This window comes from Lycorma delicatula, chromosome 6 (assembly GCF_047948215.1).
Source record: "Lycorma delicatula isolate Av1 chromosome 6, ASM4794821v1, whole genome shotgun sequence".
Classification (NCBI taxonomy): Eukaryota; Metazoa; Arthropoda; class Insecta; order Hemiptera; family Fulgoridae; genus Lycorma; species Lycorma delicatula.
The window spans coordinates 132,955,139-132,978,559 of record NC_134460.1 but is presented as its reverse complement, the minus strand read 5'-3'; the positions used below and the strand labels follow the sequence as shown (position 1 = coordinate 132,978,559).

Genomic DNA, 23,421 nt, shown 5'->3' with positions numbered 1-23,421 from the left:
GACCTAATGAAAATTACTTGTGTATGGTTTGAAAAATAAAATTAAATAAAACATTCTAAAAAAAATTGAAGTTTTATTAAGTTTTCTACTTTTTCATTCTATTCAAACTTATAATTTCAAATCTAGAATCTCTTTGTAAAAGCCGAGAAAAATTCAACAAATTTTTACTATATAGATTTATTACTTAATTTAATAATACATTACTTTCTTTTTATTAATAATAATTTCATTTTTTCTAGGTTCTTCCCTCCTCCACCATTTCAGGGGTAAGTTCAATTTTCACAACCGATTGAATAAATTCAGATAACTATTCTAACACCGATAGTAAAGCAATACTATGCTTGGATCAAATATAAAGTGAACAGCAACATTTCTAGTTATTTAGAATGCCGCGTCTTTTTCATTCAGATGCATTATATATATAAAAAAATAATACGATTTTATCTAACATTATATTATTTACGTTAACACTTAACGTATACGTGATATGTTGTGTTTTGGAAAGGTTTTGAAATAAATGTAATTAAAGACGAAGTTTTTCCCTCCAACTTCTTCATATCCAGGATAATCAGTACAATTTTTATTCCTAAAATAAATAAATATTCTAATTTTATGATTAAACTTGTATTCTATTTTTTAGAATTTTAATCAAATAAAAAGAGAATAAATTTATCTCTAGCTGCTGAAAATCGTAAATCTTCACGTTTGTCAGAGGCGTAATATCTGGATTAGTTTGTCAGCGCAAAGTAATGGGAAAAATATGTACGAGAGAATCTTCTACGTAGTCACTAATGTTGAAATATGTAGAAGTATAAACGATACAATTTTCACGTGTTTATTATAATCGATTATAGTAAAAGTTGGATATTTAAACTTTTGTAACGAAAAACTGAACCAAAATTGTATAACATTACTTTAAAAAAAAAAAAAACGTATTCGTCTTTGCTAACGAAAGAATACGAAAATTATTAATATTATATTTCAATGAAAGCATAAATATGTGATGGATAATATTTTTCACTTAGAAAGCACTATATCAGGCAAGTAAGTAGTAACGCCGTCATAAAACGGCCCATCACCGGCTAATGCTGCATTTAAGTTACGATTTCATCTGTATCAACCATTTAGCGATAACCGTTTGCAAACAGATATTTACACGATATTTAGTACGGAAAGGACTCGAGGTAAAATACTGATAAAATATATTTTTCGCTCGGTTATATAGAAAGTATATTGCGTGTTGTAATACTAATGATTATGTACATCATGACTGTACAAACTACTGTTTTAAGAGTAAAAAAGGTAAAACGATGTAGATATGCGATCTGAATACGTAAGTAACCAAAATGTTACTATGTAATTAGATATTACTGAACAACTGTATTTAACCAACAGCGTCTATATGAAACAGCTTAATGATCTTAATATATTACATGCTAGTGTGTTACCTCTTTCACGTAAAAACTACACAACCGATTGATCATAATATCTGAAATTTTGTATGAACATGGGTTTTATAACTGGAAAGAACATACGACTATTGCAGTTACAAAATATTTTTACTATTTGAAGATGTAGTTGTTTAAATTGCTTACGGTAACAACCGGATTATGTTCCTTATCCAATATTCAACTACATTATGACCAAACCGTTGGCCAAATCGAATTCCAAAACCGCTTACAGTATTTGAAATTAAATTTTCTACAAAAAAGATTGTTTGCTTCTTTCGATATCTCTTTTGGTTATCGAGAAAAGTAAAGGTGCGACATCGTTCGGCGCGGCGATTCTAACAACACAGCCACTAGTACCGAAACTGTGTGCGACGCGACACGCCGTATCTGCTTCTGCTAGTTTTAACAACATAAAATATAAAAAATTAAAAAAGAGAAATGAACTACGCCCTCGTGGTGTTTGTCTGGTAATAACAGTGCAAAATACTATTCTTACGCGTACGAAGGAAGAGGTTACCCGTCCTTCGATGAGTTATTCCACCAGCTACAACTACTATTTTTAAGATGCGGGCCGACTATTCTGAAATACTACTGTTGCATACTTCAGAAAACTCAAAATTTCGAGTGCTGTGTTGACCAAACTGTTGTTCTGAAGAAATTACAAGAAAACTGATAGTTTTCATGAACTGAACAGAATTTAATCGTTAGTTATTATTCTCACAAGCATGAGAATAATGAGAAGAGTGGGAGTCCTGGATAGACGAAAAAAGTGAGCGAAGCAGCCCTGACTGGCTAAAATTATACAAATATATAAAATCATTGACAATGAAACAAAAATGATATGTTAAATAATCGTCTAAAGATGTAGAAATAACTATTGAATATAAAATGTAGAATATTAATACTTTTTAATTTCACTTTTGTGTCTTATAATTTACTTAATTTTTTCTAATTTTTTTTAGGATGGATTATTATACAGCGAAAATGATGAGAAAGCAAATGAGGCATATGTAAGTAATAACATAAAATTCAACAATACCTGAAATAATAATTCAATAATGCCCTGAGGTAGGTAATCCCCACATCCGGAACACATATACGTTCCACATCCAGGGCGGTAACAGCTGTACTTATGTACAATACATATAGCTGGCTAACGGGGCTCCGAGTAAATTCCTCGGATATGCTTTTCTTTTGACCTGTTTCCATCTTCAGGTCCTCACATGGATTAGATTTTTCGGCTACCTGCAGGATATGAACAATTTATTGATTAGGAAGTGGATACATACCAAACTTAGAGCTGGCGATATGGCGGCCAGGGTCAATGTTATTGCAGGTGTAACGGAGACCCTTCCTGTTGTCCACATGCCCCTTCCGATGGCAAGCATGTAGCAATGGTGCCCATGTATGTCGGTGCATGGGAGCTCTGAAAGCTTCGGTGAGTAGGAGCCTGGAGTCAGTGCAGAGACTGCGCATCCGCTCTCTACCAGAACATATGCCGGTTCCACCGGAGTACCGGATCGGACCTCCAAGGTTAGTAGCCCTGGAGTGGGGGTGTACCTCGGCGGCTAGCCTTGCTACAGAAGGCTAACTGCTAATGAGATTACTAATTGTGCTGGTGGTCCTGTCAAGGAAATCCGTAAGACGTTTAATGGATTACATGTCGAAACCATCAACAACATGCAAAGCCAGAAAGTTCAGGCGTTGAAGAAGATCGGTGATTTTGCGGTTACTGTCCAACCGCATAGTACACTTAATACATCCAGAGGTGTTGTTTGCCGTGATCTTCTTAACTGTACTGAAGAAGAAATAGTGCAGGAAATGTCTAGTCAGGGAGTGACACATAGTCGCAGACTTACTATGAGACGAAATGGTGAGATTCTTCCTTCGGCCTCGCATGTTTTGACATTCAATCGGCCGAACCTTCCTGAAAAGGTACGAGCTGGCATCCATCGGCTTGATGTACGGGCATTTATTCCGCAGCCGATGTTTTAAGTGTCAACGTTTCGGACACACTGCAGCTAGATGTGAAGCGCAGGAAATTTGCATATGCGGAATGAAGATACATGAGGGTGATGCATGTAAAGACCCTCCAGTCTGCATTAATTGTAAAGGGCACCACAACTGTCGATCTAGGAACTGCCCAGTATACAAATTAGAAACAGCCATTCAGGAAGTTAAAACGCTTCAAAAAGTTAGCTACCCTGAAGCGAAGATTGTCAATCTACGTACACCTAGACCATCGACTACATACGCAGAAGCAGTTGCTTAATACGATGGCACCAAGTCTCGCGAAAATGATAGAAAGAATCATTGATTCCAAGATCGAGTCGACTCAACAGACACAACAAAGTAAACATGAGAAGGCTCATTTCCGGACTGACGTCGTTGACATAAGACCCGTACCAGCGCAGTTTAAAAAACCGGCAAAACCTTCGATTATAACGCCATCAATAGACGTAATGAAGAAAAGTCTTGATTTATCTGACAAAGACCAAAAGATCACTCCGACGACGAGTTATAAAGCTAAGGATACTGTGACAACAGTACAGGAAAAATCTGAGTCAACCAAAATGGAGGTGCAAGTAACTATTGAAAAAGCACCAGACATAGACGATAATAAAACTGTACGTACACAGGCTCCAAAAGCTCAGAGAATAACTGTGGCGAGAGCCTCTGTATCAGCCGGCCCAAGCACAGCCTTAGACATTGAATCAAGTTCATCAGCCGCCGAAAGTGCATCGCTTTGAGTTTAGATTCAATTGCTTACAGCACCAATGAGCTTTCATCACCTGATGTAAGCCGGCGAACGTCATTGGCATCAGAAAGAGAAGACGATGCCATTTCCGAAGCCTCAGACACACTGTCATCGGAAGTTGAGGCCGTTCGCAGAATGGAAAAACGCAAGAAAAGATGGCCGAAAGGAAAGCCTAGGCGGTAATTTTTGGATTTGAAATTATAGAAGAATGTGAAATTTTGAACATTTTTTCATGAGAATGTGAGTTATTGAACCTTTTTTTTTCTTTTTTTTTTTTTTTGAAGTACGATGGGGCTAATGACCAAAGTAGTCGATGCCCCTAAAAACCTCAAAAAAAAAAATTCAATAATAAAACATATCGATCATTAAAGGAATTAACTACATAATTTAAGGTATATGTGACCCGATGTAGGGAAATTTATAGATTCAGTTTAATTTACGCATCACAAAAATAACACTCGTTCAATGGAGATTGGTCTGAACTGTTTACAGTTCAGTTGGATACCTTCACACACCAGGGTGTGGTGAAGAGTTTTCTTTACGATAACCTGATTCTATTCTAGAGATACTATTTACTATGTGGAGGAATAAATTCGATCATTGTCTTACATATAAGACAATGATCATAAGTCCGTTCTCATCCCAGGTAAATAAGTCGTTTTCATGAAGGCTTACGAGCGGAGGATGTTCAACACTAAATAGACAGCCCTTTAGTCAGTCTGCTTGTCTTATTCCTTGATTCCTTTTAGGATATGTGGTAACGTTCTTGCTATATCCTACTTTTCATTATCTTTGATCCCTTCTTCCTCGATTTATTCAGTGTACCTATAAATCCACTGTACGTGTAACAGTGGCCATAACGCTACTGACTGTAGTGTTACTCATTCTCAAAAATAACAACTATCGTCAGGATTATAGGAAATGAAGAAAAGTGAAACCCTTCTTTGCGGAGCCAAATATTCGATTGGAAATCAGCAATCCAAACCCACAAAATCAAATATGATATGTAATTCCACAAGTAACATTTTCATTCTGTTCACATCAGGAACCGGCTGTATTGTGAACATTATTACTCTCAGAGAAAGCAACTATGAAAGCTGTTTCTTCTACTTCAAGTACTTTAGATACGCCACACCCATAACTCGGGCAAATAATGAAAAACAACCAATCAAATTACTTCCTTCTGTTGTGAGAGAATGGGTTATCTACATTGCTTCAACCCGGATACAGGCTAGAATACATGCTGATACAAGGAAACAGGCTACGATGTATTCTTAATATACCTGCAAATAGTTTTAGTTATTGTGTCCTTAGAGACTGCTTCAAAAAGTAGGGGAGGCTCTACCAACATAATTGAAGACTCCTGTTTTCAATTTAATGGCTATTCAAAAAGTCCAATCATCCGCTGCTGAGATGTTTGTAGAATTAATCCGTGCTTACTAATAATATTTTAACATCTAAACAATTTCACGAAGCAAGCTGTTATTATTGTAACTTCATTATTTAAGATAAATAATCAGCAACTATACTATATTCAGTTAGCTTGTGGAGTGAAGAATAAACAAACGTTGCATTTCTGTTAGTGATTTCGTCATGTTTCTACGAGTCACGTCCTTTGTAACAGTCTCGATTCACAAGCGACCGAATCTGTATACAACACAATAATCGTTACTAAGTATAACTAATTATATGGAGGTGCTTGTAAGTAGGCCGCCTGAACACTCGAACGCGAAGTTTGTTTACTTAAACTCTATAAGTTAACTGAATTTGCTATAGAATGAGCTACAGAGTCATAAAACCGTTAAGAAATAATTAGTTAACCAAATTACTACCTTAGTTTTATTTATAATGATCAAGTCGTAGAACTACTAAACCTACAACTTCTTCAAGAAAACTGCAATTATAACTGGTTTGCTACCAGTGAGTATTCCTGAAAATAAAATTTTGTCGGTCCTAATCCTTGGCGGTCTGTATGATATATGACCATTGTCAATAAAAGTAACAATGGTATCTAGTTTACTTATAAAAACGTCCAACAGCATTCCGTTTGACAACGACAAAAAAATAAATATTTCATGCATAAACAAACGGGCATAAATTGTATCCACAATTGGCAAAAAAAAAATCTCTTTCGCATGTTAGTCAAATAACTTTGCACCGCAATGTTACAATAATATTAAAAAACTGGTATGAAGAATAAACACAAACATGCAATAACTGTTTTCAAAACATTTTTTATAAATAATTGCATTTTTGAGAATCATAAATCAGGTATACTCATTAGAATGATGGGAATACTGTAAATTAGAAAATGTTGAACTTTATTTTTAAGTTTAAATATAAGTTGTAATTTGAAGCTACCGAACCTAAAAATCAAAACTCTGAACAAAGCTTGATTGAATTTTAGAAATTTCCTTTATGGCAAGAAGAATTTTCTAAATTATTTGAATTTGTTCAACAACCAATTCCCATCAAAATACCCATTCAACCGGCCTGGTATCATCCATAACCTCCAGTAAAACATTAATTAAACATACTTTTTCTTCTATTATCAAATGGAGGAGTAACCGCGCTATTTAAATATTAAAACTGTCTTATCTCTTTTCACCTATACTTAATAGATGGTTGTAATTAAAATAGATTTCTACAGATGAAAATATGACCTTATTTTTTGTATTTTTTTCCTAATTCATGCCGTATACCATCTTCTTTTTGTTTGTAACCCAAATCTCGAGATAAGCTCACTATTTTACATATAAACTACAGTGATAAATTTTTTGATAGATATAAAACATAGTTATAATATTAAGTAGAATAAAATTGCAAACTCATATCGTTACAGGAAATTCCCAAGTGCAGAAGCAGAAGGCATTCTTGCGGCGTAATCAAATCAGCAGCAATGACTCGGTTGAAATTTTCTTAAAATTAAAATCACCAAAATATTTTATCCTAATTATTAGTAATCCTAATCATTCATTGTCAGCCTGACCATGAATCTGTACAAAATGTTGTGTAATCTGTTCAAGATTACTCTCATTTACACATCATCCTCATCTCATTGGACTTGATGGGTTGTTTATTGTTCACTAGTTGAACAGAATGCAATATACACACTAAAAAAATAAATAATAATCATTCAGGGAAAAAACTGAGAGTATTTCTCTGAAAATTAGAAATAAATCTTCATTGTATTTTATAAATCTAGAATTTAGGGATGAGGATGAATTTTAGCAACTACAATGTAACCTAGCTCTTAACAAGGTTACAGAAGAGTCAACTTAGTTTTACTCGGGATTTACCTCAGTTTTTCTGTATATTTCGTAATATTAATAGTAATCTTTTTCCAACCTAGTTCTCATAAAATGTCACATTGAAAAACAACATCATTGTTTTTATTATAGGAATTTATTTTTTTAAATCAACAAATCGCATTTGTTTACTAGTAAAATATAATGCACAAGATTTTTTATGTTCCGTAAGAACACAGATTCCAAAATTGGATGACATTACCGTCAAGAAATCTATAGATTAAGGAAGATAGAGCAAAAGGGAGATAAAATTAAGGAGATTAACTGAATTTGAGTGAAGCTAAAATAATACATTTTAAACGTAAAATAATAATCTTCATCAATAAATCAAAACCAAATGAACAAACAATTTTAAGTTGATTTTTACAATGAAATCAGTTATAAACATATTTTTTTTACATTTCAGATGTTTCAAGGGTCACCTTTTTGAGGAAAGAATATAGAGCTGGTTTACAGGATTCGAAAATCCTTAATTAATATATGATGTAATTAATATTTATTATCCATCTAATACTTTTTTGCAATATCTTTCTTAATTATAAAACACTCAAACAATAAATGAAGTACTAAAAAAGCACGTATCAAGTATTATACATTTATCACCATAAGATCAGGAAGAATTAGAATAGAAAACATTAATAAAAAAAATATTCCAATATTCCACGGAACAGTATGAAAAAGGTTTTCCACCTGTGCTTATAAAACAGAAACACTGTGGACCAAACCATTATTACAATGGCACATAAGAGTTAACGTTTTTTATTTATCAATTTACTTCAACAACCGTTCGGCAGATGTTCTTTGTAACATCTTTGATAAAAAAAACAGATATTAAATAATATTTTATTCCATCTTTTATAATGGTTTGTAGAAGTAGGTCTGCTGAAACATATGTTCTAAAAGCGGATATCAGTAGATAAAAGTTTTGGAATCGGTGTTTCAGAAGTAATTTTGTAGAGGTTTTGACTATATTAACATTTAAAATTAAACTCCTTATAAACATTTAAACATGAAGAAAATTATGTTATTCAATTGTAAATATATTATTTTATGTTTTAGGAATGGAATTTTTTATGACAGTTCCTAACTGGACAATATATATACGAGGATACATTAAGGATCAATAAGAAGTAACATTTTATCCAGGTACAAAATACAAATACGCATAAAAAACATATTAATGAAAAAGCCTAAGTATTCTTAGTTTCTTAAAATTAAGTGAAATTCTACTAAAAAATTCTAAATTGAAAAAAAAAGAAATGACAAATTATAAACAACAGTATTTGAAAGAATTAATAACTATAGTTTGTAAAAAATATAAATTATCTGCATCTACCTGTAATAAATATTCTACGACCGGTTGTTTCGCGTCTGAAGCAGAAAGTTTGAGTATATACATCGTAACTGAAATTATTCACAAGTACAGAATATTTTTATTCCTTTTTTTTTGCACATTTGGTACAAAACATGCTGAATGACAGCGACGATTAAAGATTCATTTCTTAGATAGGAACTAATGCGTTCTACAAGGCGATTGAAGCTGGATGAACATTTATCAATATCAAGTGGATTACTGAAAGACTTAATTCGTTGAAAGCCACTCGGAAATCTTTTACTGAAAAGTAAAGCCGTGTTTGAAGCGACTGAAATTTGAATTTACACAAACAAACAAATCATATTATTCATCAAACTATAGGCAGATACCGTGATTAAACAGAATTCCTTCAATACTATTCCTACTTATGAAATCGGCGTAACAAATTAGGTATGGGATACAGCTTTACTATTTTAAAATAATTAGGAGACGAATCAATAAAAAGAAAAAAGTGGAAGAATAATCACGAATCACTTGCAAATTATTCTACCGAACTGGCAGAATCTGAACACTCTTCATGAATGTAATTTCGGACGAGAAGCGTTACCAGGAAATTTAGATGAAGTCCATTCAATCTTCGCAACGAAGACAGAGATGTAGATAGAAACGAAAACGTGTACGGAGTGATGAATATTTCAGTAATGTTGGTTTGCAAGGATAAGTACTTTATTTTTTACAAAATATCAATATAAATTTATAACAGTATTTAAAGAGATTTTTATATATTATAGATATTAATAACACGAAAAATAATCCCAACACAAAACTTTTATTTTTTTAGTACGCAATGTTATTTTATGAGATACAATCCAACTGCGTAAAAAGCTATAGTTTGCTACGCGAAGGAAATACCGATCAAAAATTTTTATAAACAAAAGATAATATCATTAACATTGATAAAAACAGGAAATCTACTTATGTTTATAAAACAAAACTAAATATAACATGATTTTTACAAATCAATAATTTAAAAATTTATTTGTTTCAGGAGAAAAAGAGTCCGAATTAATTACTTCTGAAAAAAATTTAAAAAACTCATTCTAAAAAAGAAAAAGAAAAAATAAATGAAAAAGAAGAATGTAATTGTATATATTACTAAAATAAAATTTCTTCAGTAATTAAATTGGAGCATTCGTTCTTATTATGTAAAATTACTTCCAAGATTACCTAATTTTACTAAAATGCTGATGTAAACATTTAGTATTAAAATTTATGATCCATATTGATAACATCCTCAAAAGTAAATAACTTAAAAATTAAAATTAAGTTTAATAGCACCTAAATAATTATTTATAATTGTTTTTTTGGTTAATCAATAGTACGATGAACCCATTTCTTACTAATCTATTCACAAACATTTTGAGACTTTATAGGTTTATAGGTTTTGATTGCTCTTACAGTTTATTATTATAATAATATTATCAAGTAGCAAGGCGTAATTTTTGGTACCTTAATAAGTCACACAAACATAGCTTCCCTTAGAAAGAAAATCTAACTCGGCAAGATAAATAAATTTTTAGCTTTTTTTGTCCAATTTCCACAGAACCTTTTCTGATCGAACTTTTCCAAAGTTATACAAATTTCTTTTTCTAGTATACTGTATTTTAATCGTCTATATTCGTTGGTTTTCTGCATTCTTTAACCACCGTCCGCTGCTGGTATCTTAAACAAATGTTTAAGATATACAAATACTAACATTTAAAAATGTCTTCCTAATTCATAGAATATATTTTTAATTAGTAGGCAAATTTTTGGCGTTAAATTTTAATTTATCGTGCTGAACTCCTTTTGATATTTTCTTTTTTTATTACTAAAAAAAGAAAATATCTTTATAAATAGTTATATTTATAGTTATAGTTATATTTATAAATAGTTATAAAATGACTTGGTATTTTATAACTGTCATTTCTTTAATTTTGGTGCACTGCACCATTCTTCGTGTATATGATCTTGAAGTATTTTGATTCATTTCTTCATTTCTAGTGACGGCTCGTCGAATAAAAGTAAGGTTTTGTCCTCCCTATCACGGTTAACATTTTAATCGCGTGTAAAGAAGGTAAGAGATTGAAGATCATTCGATTCCGCCTACAAAGTGGCAGAAAAAGATGTAACTCAACTTTACCTTCAATATTTAAATGTTATTCTACCAATATTATGTTCCGTAATGTTTCATTATCTAATTTTTACACATAATCAAAGTGAATAGCCACCCACCCACAAACAAATTGACAGATCTTATTCGAAATCGTTCACCTTATTCGTATACAGAGATTGATATTTTTCATTAAAACCTAGTTTATTAAACAATTTTAATAACATATCACATATAAAAAATTAAAAACAAGCAACGGTTTGCTACCTAAACAAAAACTTATTTTTAAAAACTACAGAGTGGCGCACGATTGGCTACCGACGTAACGTTTCGGTTCAGCAGGGTCGTTTCCTGAAACCCACCGGGTTGGTCTAGTGGTTAACGCATCTTCCCTAATCAGCTGATTTGGAAGTCGAAAGTTACAGCGTTCAAGTCCTAGTAAAGCCAGATATTTTTACATGGATTTGAATACTAGATCGTGGATACCGGTGTTCTTTGGTGGTAGGGTTTCAATTAACCACACATCTCAGAAACGGTCGAACTGAGAATGTACAAGACTAACACTTCATTTACACTCATACATATCATCCTCATTCATCCTCTGAAGTATATTATCTAAATGGTAGTTACCGGAGGCTAAACAGGAAAAAGAAAAGGTTCCATATCCTAACCCACCAGGTTGGTCTAGTGGTTAACCCGTCTTCCCAAATCAGCTGATTTGGAAGTCGAGAGTTACAGCGTTCAAGTCCTATACATATCATACATACATATCATCCTCATTCATCCTCTGAAGAATTATCTAAACGGTAGTTACCGGAGGCTAAACAGGAAAAAGAAAGAAAGGGTCGTTTCCTGCAAAGGCGTGCGGACTGGAAGAAATTTGTTAATTTTCTTTCAACCACGCTCCGAGTTTTGGATCGAAGTCTGGATGCCTTGGATTTGGAAGATCAGGCAGTTGGATTGTCGGCGGCTTTTATTGATCATTGATTTGTTGATTTATTGGCGCTGAGTGTTCAATTTCCCAAAGTTCCGGTCGAGAGAGGATTGCATCGTGTTGGAATAGGAAACTGTCAGGCATAAAGAGGGCTGTTTGTCATTTGCGGCGGGCTTCTCAACGTAAGGGTGAACCGGAACGACGAGCAGTCCTTATTACTGAATACAGAAATCTAAGACCTCATTACTTTCATAAAGTCTGGACTGCGAAAAGGGACTCCTGGCGTTCCTTCGTTCATGACCAGGAGAACGGGGATCCCAGGAAGCTGGAGAGACCGCATACCATCTCCGAGTGAGGCGAGAGGTCGCTCAGTTCCGCTGGGGTGCACTGTCGTTAGAGATTACTGAGGTGCGTTTAGCTATCTGCAGTTTTGGTAGGGGCTACATCTCCTAGGCTTTGATGGAATAACGGCGGAGTTTCTTGTTCGCTCGATTGGGTTAGTGTGAGAGTGACACACGAATTTTTAATAGATTGTTGTTTGGTGGATACTTCCCAGTTGTAAAATATAAAGGAAATTACAAAATAAGCGAACGGCTTTGACTTCTTTTTCCATACGATTATATTTAAGTGATAATAACATCATTGAAATGGAGATAAATTATTTTTCTTCTATCAGTTTCGACTTCATTTAACTTCAGTATGATTTCAACGAATAATTAAAAGAACTGCGGAAATAGAAATAGCTAATTTATCTAAAATAAAGATTGGCTGCATCTATTTATCTCTACCTAAACCTTTAAAAAAAAAACTATAGTGACATGTTAATAACAAACGAGATATCAAGTATTATTATACCTTAACATCTGGTACGTCCGAATTTTTCTGATTAAGATTGAAAAAACAATGGACAAATCAAACTCAGCAATTAAACAGCCTTTATCTGGCTTACTTGAAAAAATAAAAAGCAAAATAGACTCCTGTCGCTTTTATCATAGAGTCGATTATCAACATGAAAAACTATTCAAACACAGACGACAATCAGCCCGGCAAGTTCACCACGCTACAACCTGTGCACTACAGACTAGTCTGTGTAATGAGCATTATTCTCACAAAAAACAATTCTGACTTTTCCGGATTATATATAATAGAGGTATTGAGTCATATCCATAAGGAAGATTTGAACAAGTAAAGCATTCATCTGATACGGTAAAAATTATAAACAACACTATTTTTGTTCAGAAGAAGAAAGAATTATGAAAAGCACTATTATTATCTTACCTCCACGACTTTTAAGTAAAATTCGTAATTTTAGTTAATCCTTATAAAAATTAAATACATAATTGAGAAAAATATTGAAATATAAATCTAGCTGATCACCAATCCCGTTCGGCTGGAATCGGTCATTTCACATAAATATAAAAAGAGAAATATAATTTCCTTAAAATGCTTAAAAGGTTAAACATATTTTAAAATACTATTATATTACAATAAATTTATTTATATTTATAGAATTTGTCTAATTAAACTGGCATACAAAGAATGTAGACCGATTGCAACATCTTATCTGTAGGAATCTTTAAATTAATATTTACTGATAAAAAAAGACATACACGATGCTGATTTTTCGCAGTGTTAGCTTTTAAAAAAAAAATTTTTGCTTCATTTTAAAAAATATTTAAAGGAATACATAGAGGGGAATCAAATAAATAGCCTGATAACCAATGAAAAGGGTGGATCATTTCTTACATTCATTTTAAAACAACGATAAGATTTAATGGAAATATCATCGACGATTGGTTTACTGCCGTTATCAGCCTTGATATTTTTCTTTTCAGCGTTTGAATTATATCTCTAACGCTGCACACTTAGTCTATTATCAAAGAACCTCCCAAAATTTCATCGTATCAATAGAAAAAAAAAAAATATATGTATAACACTCGCTAATCAAAAACTGTATTTATATATTTTGTAAAAATCCGTTAATGAACGATCGGTGAAAAATCTTTTTTGTGGTAATTTTTTAGGTTTATCTATGTTTGTTTGTCTAACGCGAAAATCTCTCGTTTATTACCAGATTCCCCATCGGGAAGTTAACAATACGTCTCAATCGTTCCTTCTGAAAATACCACATCCCCACAAAAACCGTATTAAGCTACAACTTCCCACTTTCTCCTTCAGTGAATTTATTTAGTATTTACCTGATTCCTTTAACAAAGTAACCCATGTTTCCTGCGGTATTTTCTCTTAGTGTACTAGATATTCATACCGACGCCATTTTAACTTTGATTTAGCTACTCCTAGCAAAGAAAATTTTATATGATAGTTTTTATAGATTTTTATATCAAAGTCAAAGAAGTTATTAAAATGCTTATATATATAATTTCTACGTAAAAAAAATAGCGTGTTTCATCATTGTCACGAATACAATATTTCCAAAGAAATCACTTTTGTCAAGGTTGAAAAACCCTATCTGCTAGGATTTTTTTTTCTTTTATCGGGTTCAAAAAAAATTGGACATTTACGGTTTTATTCAGCACTGAAATTTTGATCTCATTTACTTTTAGTAATTCCGTGAAAACTGAGTGCAGATAAATGTTTTAAATACTTCAATGAGAAACAATATTTCTTGAAAACTTGTGAAACTATACAGTTAGGCCTATTAAGATGAATATACTGCACTAGATTAAGATTGGTTAAGATGTAAATGCTCATTATTTGTGCACATTTTCAAAATTCATAAACTGGCTCACAATCAAATATCAAAAGTGAAATTTTTACTGTAGTTTGTTCTTATACAGATGTATACTATGTGGAAAAATTAGATTTTTATCCTAAACATCAACAGAGATATCAAGACTCAAAGTTTCAAAAATTAAAAAAACTTAATTTTTAAAAATTCATAAAAAAAGGAAACACACTGTTCTTATTCCAGCTACGGTGAGTACGATGGCATATGTAAAAATAAAAAAAAATCAATTCTGATATTTTACGTCATCAATGCAAAATTTAATTTTTATAAGTTGAATTTGTTAAATTTTGATAACTAGGACTCAAATTAAAGAAGAAAATTTGATGAAAAAATTGTGGAAACGTTTTAGCATAATCATCCAGCCAAAGATATTAAAATTTACGCTAGCGTCTACAAAGCAAAACATTAGCACGTTTTGCTATTCACAAGCGAGTTAAATTACAACAACCCTGGTTTTGATACTAAAACATCTTCAGATGTAACTGAAAATATTGTTTTACAATCCGAAAAAAAGATTTTTATGCATCTAAAAACAAAATTATATACAAAAATAAAATACGGTAAGATTGCATGCCAGCTATTAAATAAAGAAATTTCGTTGGATTCTCAAAATTTCTTTATTTCTCTACTTGAGAATTTCTATTTAAAATTACAGAAAATCGAAATGTATTTAATTATTCTCTAAATCCTGTTATTCAACTTAAAATAGGAAAATTTATTGAATTTCATCATAAATGAGAAAAAATTTGGGAATGGAGTACAGGAATCAGTACAGTAGTTTCGGCGATGACGTTACACAACAGTACAAGTTTGATACATTACAATTTCTAGTATAATTTATATTAGAGCATTACTAAATATTATAATGTAAGTTGAAGGAACCGGGGTACGTTTCCTCAGTTAGTGAGCCCGTTACCCGAAAAGTGAGCCGTTTTTGTTCGGTAAACAAACAGGAAGGAACCACAATAAGAATTTTTTTCGTAGGCTAAATAAACGAAATAGTTTTGTCATCGGATTTGATGGAGTTGATACTGCTTTTTTTTATATGAATATGATTTTTAGTAGTTTAATTTACTAAATATCGGTTAATATATTTCATTTTTAGAAGCACCAAAACACATTTATATTTCCTGAACACTCTTTGCATTAGTAATTACTACAAAGCGAAAACTATTCTTCTATCAAAACTTATAATTAGTCTAATCTAAAAATTAGAACAAAACTAATACAAAATCGTCAGCAGTTACTTTCTGTATTTTTTATTTCCCAGCGAATATAACTAAAACTGTTATTAAAGGGAAATATATATAATAAAGAAAGGGGATATGGTGATCACATAAAAAATAGGGTATCGAGTTTTTCACAAATATTTACGTTTTAGGGTCCAACTAGTTCATCTAGAAAAAAAACAATTATGCATATACGAGGTGCGACAATAAAGTAATGAGACTGATTTTTCTTTGCAAGATGTGGCAACCCTGCAGCTTGCGTAAGCACACCATCTTTGACCTTGGTCTATAAGCTACTTCTAGTCCAAGCGGCACATTGATGCAACTGCTCAGTCGTGAGTTGTGCTGTAATAAGTGAACACGTGTTTGTGTCTCTCGTCACAGAAATTAAACCGCAAAATATTGCGCAACGGTGTGCCATTTCTTTTTGCGTTAAATTGGGTGAAAACGCGACGACAACTTATGGTAAGCTTCAGAAGGCTTTTGGAGAGGAGGTTATGTCAAGAGCTCAAGTTTTTCGGTGGCATAAATTTTTAGTGAAGGCAGAACGAATGTTGAAGATGAAGACCGCAGTGGACGACCATCAGCCTCACAGACAGATAACAACTTGACCAGGGTGCGTGAAATCGTACGATCAGATCGAAGATTATCCGTGAAAATGATTGCAGAAGAACTCAACATCAATCGAGAAACGGTTCGTCTAATATTAACTGAAGATCTTGGTATGAGAAAGGTTTGTGCAAAAATGGTCCCCGAAAATCTCACACAACAACAGCGAGAAACACGGAAAAATGTGGCAGCCGATCTGTTAGAGCAAACGGAAATCAATCCAGTTTTGTTGAGCCGTGTTATCACTGGTGATGAGGATTGGTTTTTTCAATACGATCCAGAGACAAAACACCAAAGTTCGCAATGGTGCTCAAAGGGATCACCCAGACCAAAAAAAGCTCGCATGACAAAGTCAAAAATGGAGGATATTACAGAAGATATGTTCCAGAAATGTTACCATCAATGGCAGAAGCGCTGGAATAAGTGTGTGCAATCAGAGGGGAACAACTTTGAAGGAGACAACACTAAACATGACTAAAACGGTAAGCAACATTTTTTTTCACATCAGTCTCATTACTTTACTGTCGCACCTCGTATGTGCGTACGTAAGCGTGTCCCACTGTTTTTGGCCTTAAATCTCAGGATTGATCAAAGCCATTTTCTTCAAATACTTTTATGTATGGGGCGATGATCATATTAATTCTTTTTCAAAATTAGTTATCGGGAAAAACCCAATTTCGATTTTCATCAGAAAAATGTAGAAAAAACATTAAAGCAAATTTGTCACCTGCAATGCGTATATACATAATACATTTTAAATAAAACCAACCCTCACCTCATAAAATTGAAATATATGTTTTTTTGTTGTTTTGCTCTACCGCCCTTAGATTTAACTGTTATTCAAACATTTTTTAAAGTTTATACTTCATCTGCAGAGCTAACAAGAAATGTCTACAAATTTTTTAAATTATAGACCCCCAGGGCTAAAATGCAGAAAGGTTTTTGAACATTTTTTCCCTTATTTGGAAAGAGAAATGAACATTGGTAAAATAGACGGAGCATACAGGAAAGTTAAGGAAAATTTTGGGGAACATAAATTAAAATCTAATAATGTGTTAAACAAAGATGGTACACCTATATATAATACGAAAGGTAAAGTCGATAGATGGGTGGAATATATTGAAGAGTTATACGGAGGAAATGAATTAGAAAATGGTTTTATAGAGGAAGAAGAGGAAGTTGAGGAGGATGAACTGGGAGAAACAATAATGAGATCTGAATTTAGGAGAGCATTAAAAGATTTAAATGGCAGAAAGGCTCCTGGAATAGACGGAATACCTGTAGAATTACTGCGCAGTGCAGGGGAGGAGGCGATTGATATATTATACAAACTGGTGTGTAATATTTATGAAAAAGGGTATTTTCCGTCAGACTTCAAAAAAAGTGTTATAGTAATGATACCAAAGAAATCAGGGGCAGATAAATGTGAAGAATACAGAACAATTAGTTTAACTAGTCATGCATCAAAAATTTTAACTAGAATTCTATACAGAAGAATTGAGAGGAGAGTGGAGGAAGTGTTAGGAGAAGACCAATTTGGTTTCAGGAAAAGTATAGGGACAAGGGAAGCAATTTTAGGCCTCAGATTAATAGTAGAAGGAAGATTAAAGAAAAACAAACCAACGTACGTGGCGTTTATAGACCTAGAAAAGGCATTCGATAACGTAGACTGGAATAAAATGTTCAGCATTTAAAAAAAATTAGGGTTCAAATACAGAGATAGAAGAACAATTGCTAACATGTACAGGAACCAAACAGCAACAGTAGCAATTGAAGAACATAAGAAAGAAGCCATAATAAGAAAGGGAGTCCGACAAGGATGTTCTCTATCTCCGTTACTTTTTAATCTTTACATGGAACTAGCAGTTAATGATGTTAAAGAACAATTTAGATTCGGAGTAACAGTACAAGGTGAAAAGATAAAGATGCTACGATTTGCTGATGATATAGTAATTCTAGCCGAGAATAAAAAGGATTTAGAAGAAACAATGAACGGCATAGATGAAGTCCTACGCAAGAACTATCGCATGAAAATAAACAAGAACAAAACAAAAGTAATGAAATGTAGTAGAAATAACAAAGATGGACCACTGAATGTGAAAATAGGAGGAGAAAAGATTATGGAGGTAGAAGAATTTTGTTATTTGGGAAGTAGAATTACTAAAGATGGACGAAGCAGGAGCGATATAAAATGCCGAATAGCACAAGCTAAACGAGCCTTCAGTAAGAAATATAAGTTGTTTACATCAAAAATTAATTTAAATGTCAGGAAAAGATTTTTGAAAGTGTATGTTTGGAGTGTCGCTTTATATGGAAGTGAAACTTGGACAATCGGAGTATCTGAGAAGAAAAGGTTAGAAGCTTTTGAAATGTGGTGCTATAGGAGAATGTTAAAAATCAGATGGGTGGATAAAGTGACAAATGAGGAGGTATTGCGGCAAATAGATGAAGAAAGAAGCATTTGGAAAAATATAGTTAAAAGAAGAGACAGACTTATAGGCCACATACTAAGGCATCCTGGAATAGTCGCTTTAATTTTGGAAGGACAGGTAGAAGGGAAAAATTGTGTAGGCAGGCCACGTTTGGAATATGTAAAACAAATTGTTAGGGATGTAGGATGTAGAGGGTATACTGAAATGAAACGACTAGCACTAGATAGGGAATCTTGGAGAGCTGCATCAAACCAGTCAAATGACTGAAGACAAAAAAAAAAATTCCCTTATTTTAGCCTTTATTGAAGGGCGTGATAGATTTTGAGAAAACTTAAGCAAATTTGTTAAGCTCAACCTGTATATGAATAACTTTAGAAAAACACTTCTTATAATTTTTCCCATCTCTAAAACATATACGTTCTGTTTTTTTTTTTTGTTTTTTTTGCTCTAACTGTTGTAAATTTTATTATTAAAAAAAAATTGTATTTTTCTTCATTCGAAAAAGGACTACTAAAATGAAAGTAGCTTTGGCCCCTAGATTATATTGCGGACCAAAAATGAGAAGCAATTTTTTTCATAATTTTTAGAAAAGTAATACTTAATTTTTTCAATATTTTTTTTATTAGGCATCACTTCTTTGTAAATAAATTGTTCCTAAATTTTCCCCACAAAGTAAGGAGGACCTTAAAATAAAAAAAATGTATTCGAAATTTGAGAATTTTAATCCTTAAAACTTATTTTAGTAATCATTATTACTTGACCGGCTTCATGTAATACTCAGGAGAAGAAAATGACCTGAGGGTGAAGGGAGGAAGGACAACCCCCTGTGGAGCCGTCGTGCGTCTGCACTTGTGCGGATGGGCGACGGTGATGAAGCACGGGAACTCTAGACCCCTGGACCCTAAAGGCACCTCGTGGATCCGCGCAATGCTTAAACTGCAGGACCGGCCCCGGATGAGAAGGAACAGTGAAATAGGAGTTTTAGAAGGTAGGGTGCGGGTACATATAGGCTCTTAATAACATCTAGCCGAACCCATGCGAGTCCAACACTCTCCCATTTCTAGGGGGTGCGTAAATGGCATTTCTCAAACTCATCTACAACAAAAAAACACCATCATTATTTAGTTATCTGCGTGCAAAAATAAATTAATAAAACGCTATGGGAATAATTTCAAAATTTTGGGATATACAACAGCTCAATGATAAATATCTGGGAAACAAATAATTTAAATTTCTTGTTTTCTACTACCTCCTAATAGATCAAAAAAATGTCGTATTCAAAGGTAAATGAGCTTTTACACATACTCTCTATCTATATATTTTTTTAAATATTCGTTTTACCCTTTGACGACACGGTGATTAAATGTACTTTAAAACGCAAAAATGTATTTTGTTGTCTAAAGGAATTTGTACATAGGATGCAACTTTTTCGTCTTTAAGATGAATTCTCCTATAATAGTTGCACATAAATGTAAAGTTCAAGTTTCATTAATAGCAATGAAGTCCGAAAACAATATGTCAAAATTAAGCAGAAGACAAAACAGTTAAAAACAAATATTACAAATTATTCAAACATTAAACATACAATATAGTACTCCGTGTATCAACAGAATAAAAATTAATTCGTAAATAATTTATAAATAATTATAGATATAAGAAATATTTAAATATAAGATTCATTTCAATAACAGACGATCTTAATTTTATGGTATAAAGAAAAAAATTAAAATTATTTAAATTAATGTATAATTTATACATCTGAATCTATAAAAATCTATCGAATAAATTAATTAAGTTATATGTAAATATTTAATCTAAGAATTGTTTAAACAAATAAATATACTCATTTAAATATAAACTTACGGATTTTATTTATGATGGAGCACGTAACATAGGAATGTAATTATAATAAAAATAAGTTTTTTTAAATATGTAAATACATTAATAGAATAAGATAAACTACCACAAAATATATTTATTTATTTAGAATTAAAAAAAAACAAAATCTACTGTGCTAAAAAAACAAAATACTATTCAAAAAACTGACAAAACTATTGATTATTATTATTAAAATCAAAAAAAAGTTGTTAAATAAAATTTTAACTTATTAACTTTATAGTAATCAATTGACCAATTAATTACAAGACTAATAAATGACTTTTCACTGAAAGTAAACAAAATGGATTAAAAACAAACACTACTATTAGTTTTCATATTTCTTTTTAAAGAAAACTTTTCTTCGTTTTCCAGAATATGGCTTGTTCAAAAAGTATAACCATTCCATTGGACAGTAATGAAAAAAAATTGATATTTTATATCATATTTTTTCCTTTATTATCCAATTAAAACCACAAAAAACTGCCTAAATATTTTTTTGAAAATTCAGGAGCACTACAAAAAAAATAGTAAAAAGTGAAATTAAAATAATACTGGAATATACTAAAGCGAAAAACTTACTAATCTTAAGAGTAGAAAAATTACAATGTATAATTAAATTCTTTCGTTGGAAAATCCTACTCACCTTTGAGAAGCAAATTCAACAAACTATTTAGTAACTGCAATTAAATGATTATTGAATAAATAAAATTTTATAAATTATTTTTTTCTGTAAAAAAAATACACAGTTATTTAAAAATGTAGTTCTTCCACGTATTAAAGTCAAAATAAAAATAACCAAGCATTAAAAAAATTGGTTAATTGTTTTATTACTGAAACGCACTAATAGTGAAATTATAAAGACATCATTTACTCATTATTAAAGACTACTAATTTAAAGTTATAATATGCAATTTTAGAGTCGATACCACTACTTTTTACTTCCAAGAAAAAAAGAAAAGGACCAAATGAACAGAAATTATTTTATTTCAAACCTAGGCACAAACACTAAATAAAGGATTTCCTACCTAATGAACCATACGTCCGTCATCCGCACATCCTAATCTAATAAACTAATGATCCTTCTTATAACAAAAATTAAACTAAGTTAGATCAAGTAAAGATAAAATGACCTTACGTTTTAACTTTGGTAAATCAGCCAGGAAAATTCTGCTTGAAATTTTATACAAATGTCTGTTGGGCATCGTAGTACTGAAATTCCACTTTCTCTAGAAAATAGTTTTCACGTGATTTCACAAACCATTAAAATCTTTAAAAAATTCCATTTAATTACCTGTAACAAAAAAAGGAACGACATGAATAAAAAAAAAGAAGAAATTAAAATAATTGTTGATACAGAAATAAAATTCATAAAAATGAATTTATAAGAAGCATAATTAGGATGTAAATTCATAAGAATAAATAGTATTAATATCATTCCAAAATACACAATACAGAATCAGTCTAATGCCACGATCCAATATGATAGCAACTAGTTGGAAATACGGATTTTTTTATAAAAAAAAAAAAAAAAAAAAAAAAACATTTTTAACAAAGTTTAATTAACTGAGTAGCTGCAAAAGTTATTTACAAACATATTTTATTAATATAGCAATTCTTAGTAAAAAAAAAATTAACAGACGAATTGCACTTACTGCTCAGACCTAAACAGATTTTTTTCTATTCAGCATAACACTCCCCCGGTATAAGATAAGTCATGTATTTAATTTTATTATCCTACTACATTATAAAACATATTTTCTACTTCCATCTCACAAGAAGGTTGAATTATTAAATATTCGGAAGAACACCAAACTGTTTCCAAAAAAAACACCTTAGTCTAATAATATATTAAAAAAGTTTTTTTGAACTTTATACTATTTAATCATATCTTAAATTATTATGATACGTTGCATGAGTTTAATTAGTAAGTTAATTTGGATTTCAACAGATTATATATTGAAATTTCTTATATATTTATAAAATATCAAACAAATTTTCAATCAAACATGTGGTCCTTGCTACACGGGATTGTCTTCGAAGTGTCAATCAGCCGCACGCTGTTTTGATTTTTCGGCAGCTCGTTGTGCTTTGTATTGGCTATGTGAATCTAATCTTGCACGCTTTTCTTCATTGTATTCATCTATCTTCTTTTTGTTAGATATTTCTGCCGTGCTATCACTAACCGCCTTTTTCGCGAGTCACTGTTTCTTTTTTTACGTCAAGCGCTATCGATTTGTCATCTGCGACCCCAAAAACCCCGCATAGCCGTTTTGCAGATTTTGCAATTTTTTATACCCTAATTTATTCCCGTACGGAGGGATGTTTACAAAAGTAATTGGTGGATATTATATTGTCACCCGACCTTGGTAACCGCGCAAAATTTCATGAATAGGCGTCAGGAAATATGTTAAATTATTACACCTGCACCCTAATTTTCAACCTTAATTTAAACCCGTACGGGGGGATGTTTGCAAAGGTAATAGTAGAATATTGTATTGTCACCCGGATTTAGTAACTGTGCAAAATTTTATCAATCGGCAATGTCAGGAAGTATGTTAAATTAAGGATGCAAGATTTGAGGTCAAACATGGAAAAAAAAGGTTGTA

The 23,421-nt window shown here is 31.9% G+C and overlaps 1 protein-coding gene and 1 long non-coding RNA gene across 2 annotated transcripts in view; one reads left to right on the top strand and one right to left on the bottom strand.

Annotated features, from left to right (window-relative positions):
- LOC142326522 (uncharacterized) overlaps window positions 1–2,465 on the top strand; it is a 48,649-nt gene extending 46,184 nt beyond the window's left edge. The window contains exons 11-12 of the mRNA XM_075369098.1: window positions 240–266; window positions 2,414–2,465. Coding sequence (XP_075225213.1) covers window positions 240–266; window positions 2,414–2,465 — 79 coding nt within the window. The remainder of the gene's footprint in view (window positions 1–239; window positions 267–2,413) is intronic.
- The window catches only part of LOC142326695 (uncharacterized), a 181,192-nt gene extending 159,133 nt beyond the window's left edge, over window positions 1–22,059 (bottom strand). Inside the window, exon 1 of the long non-coding RNA XR_012756842.1 lies at window positions 21,951–22,059. This is a non-coding gene — a long non-coding RNA (uncharacterized LOC142326695). The remainder of the gene's footprint in view (window positions 1–21,950) is intronic.
- Window positions 22,060–23,421: the final 1,362 nt, after the last annotated feature.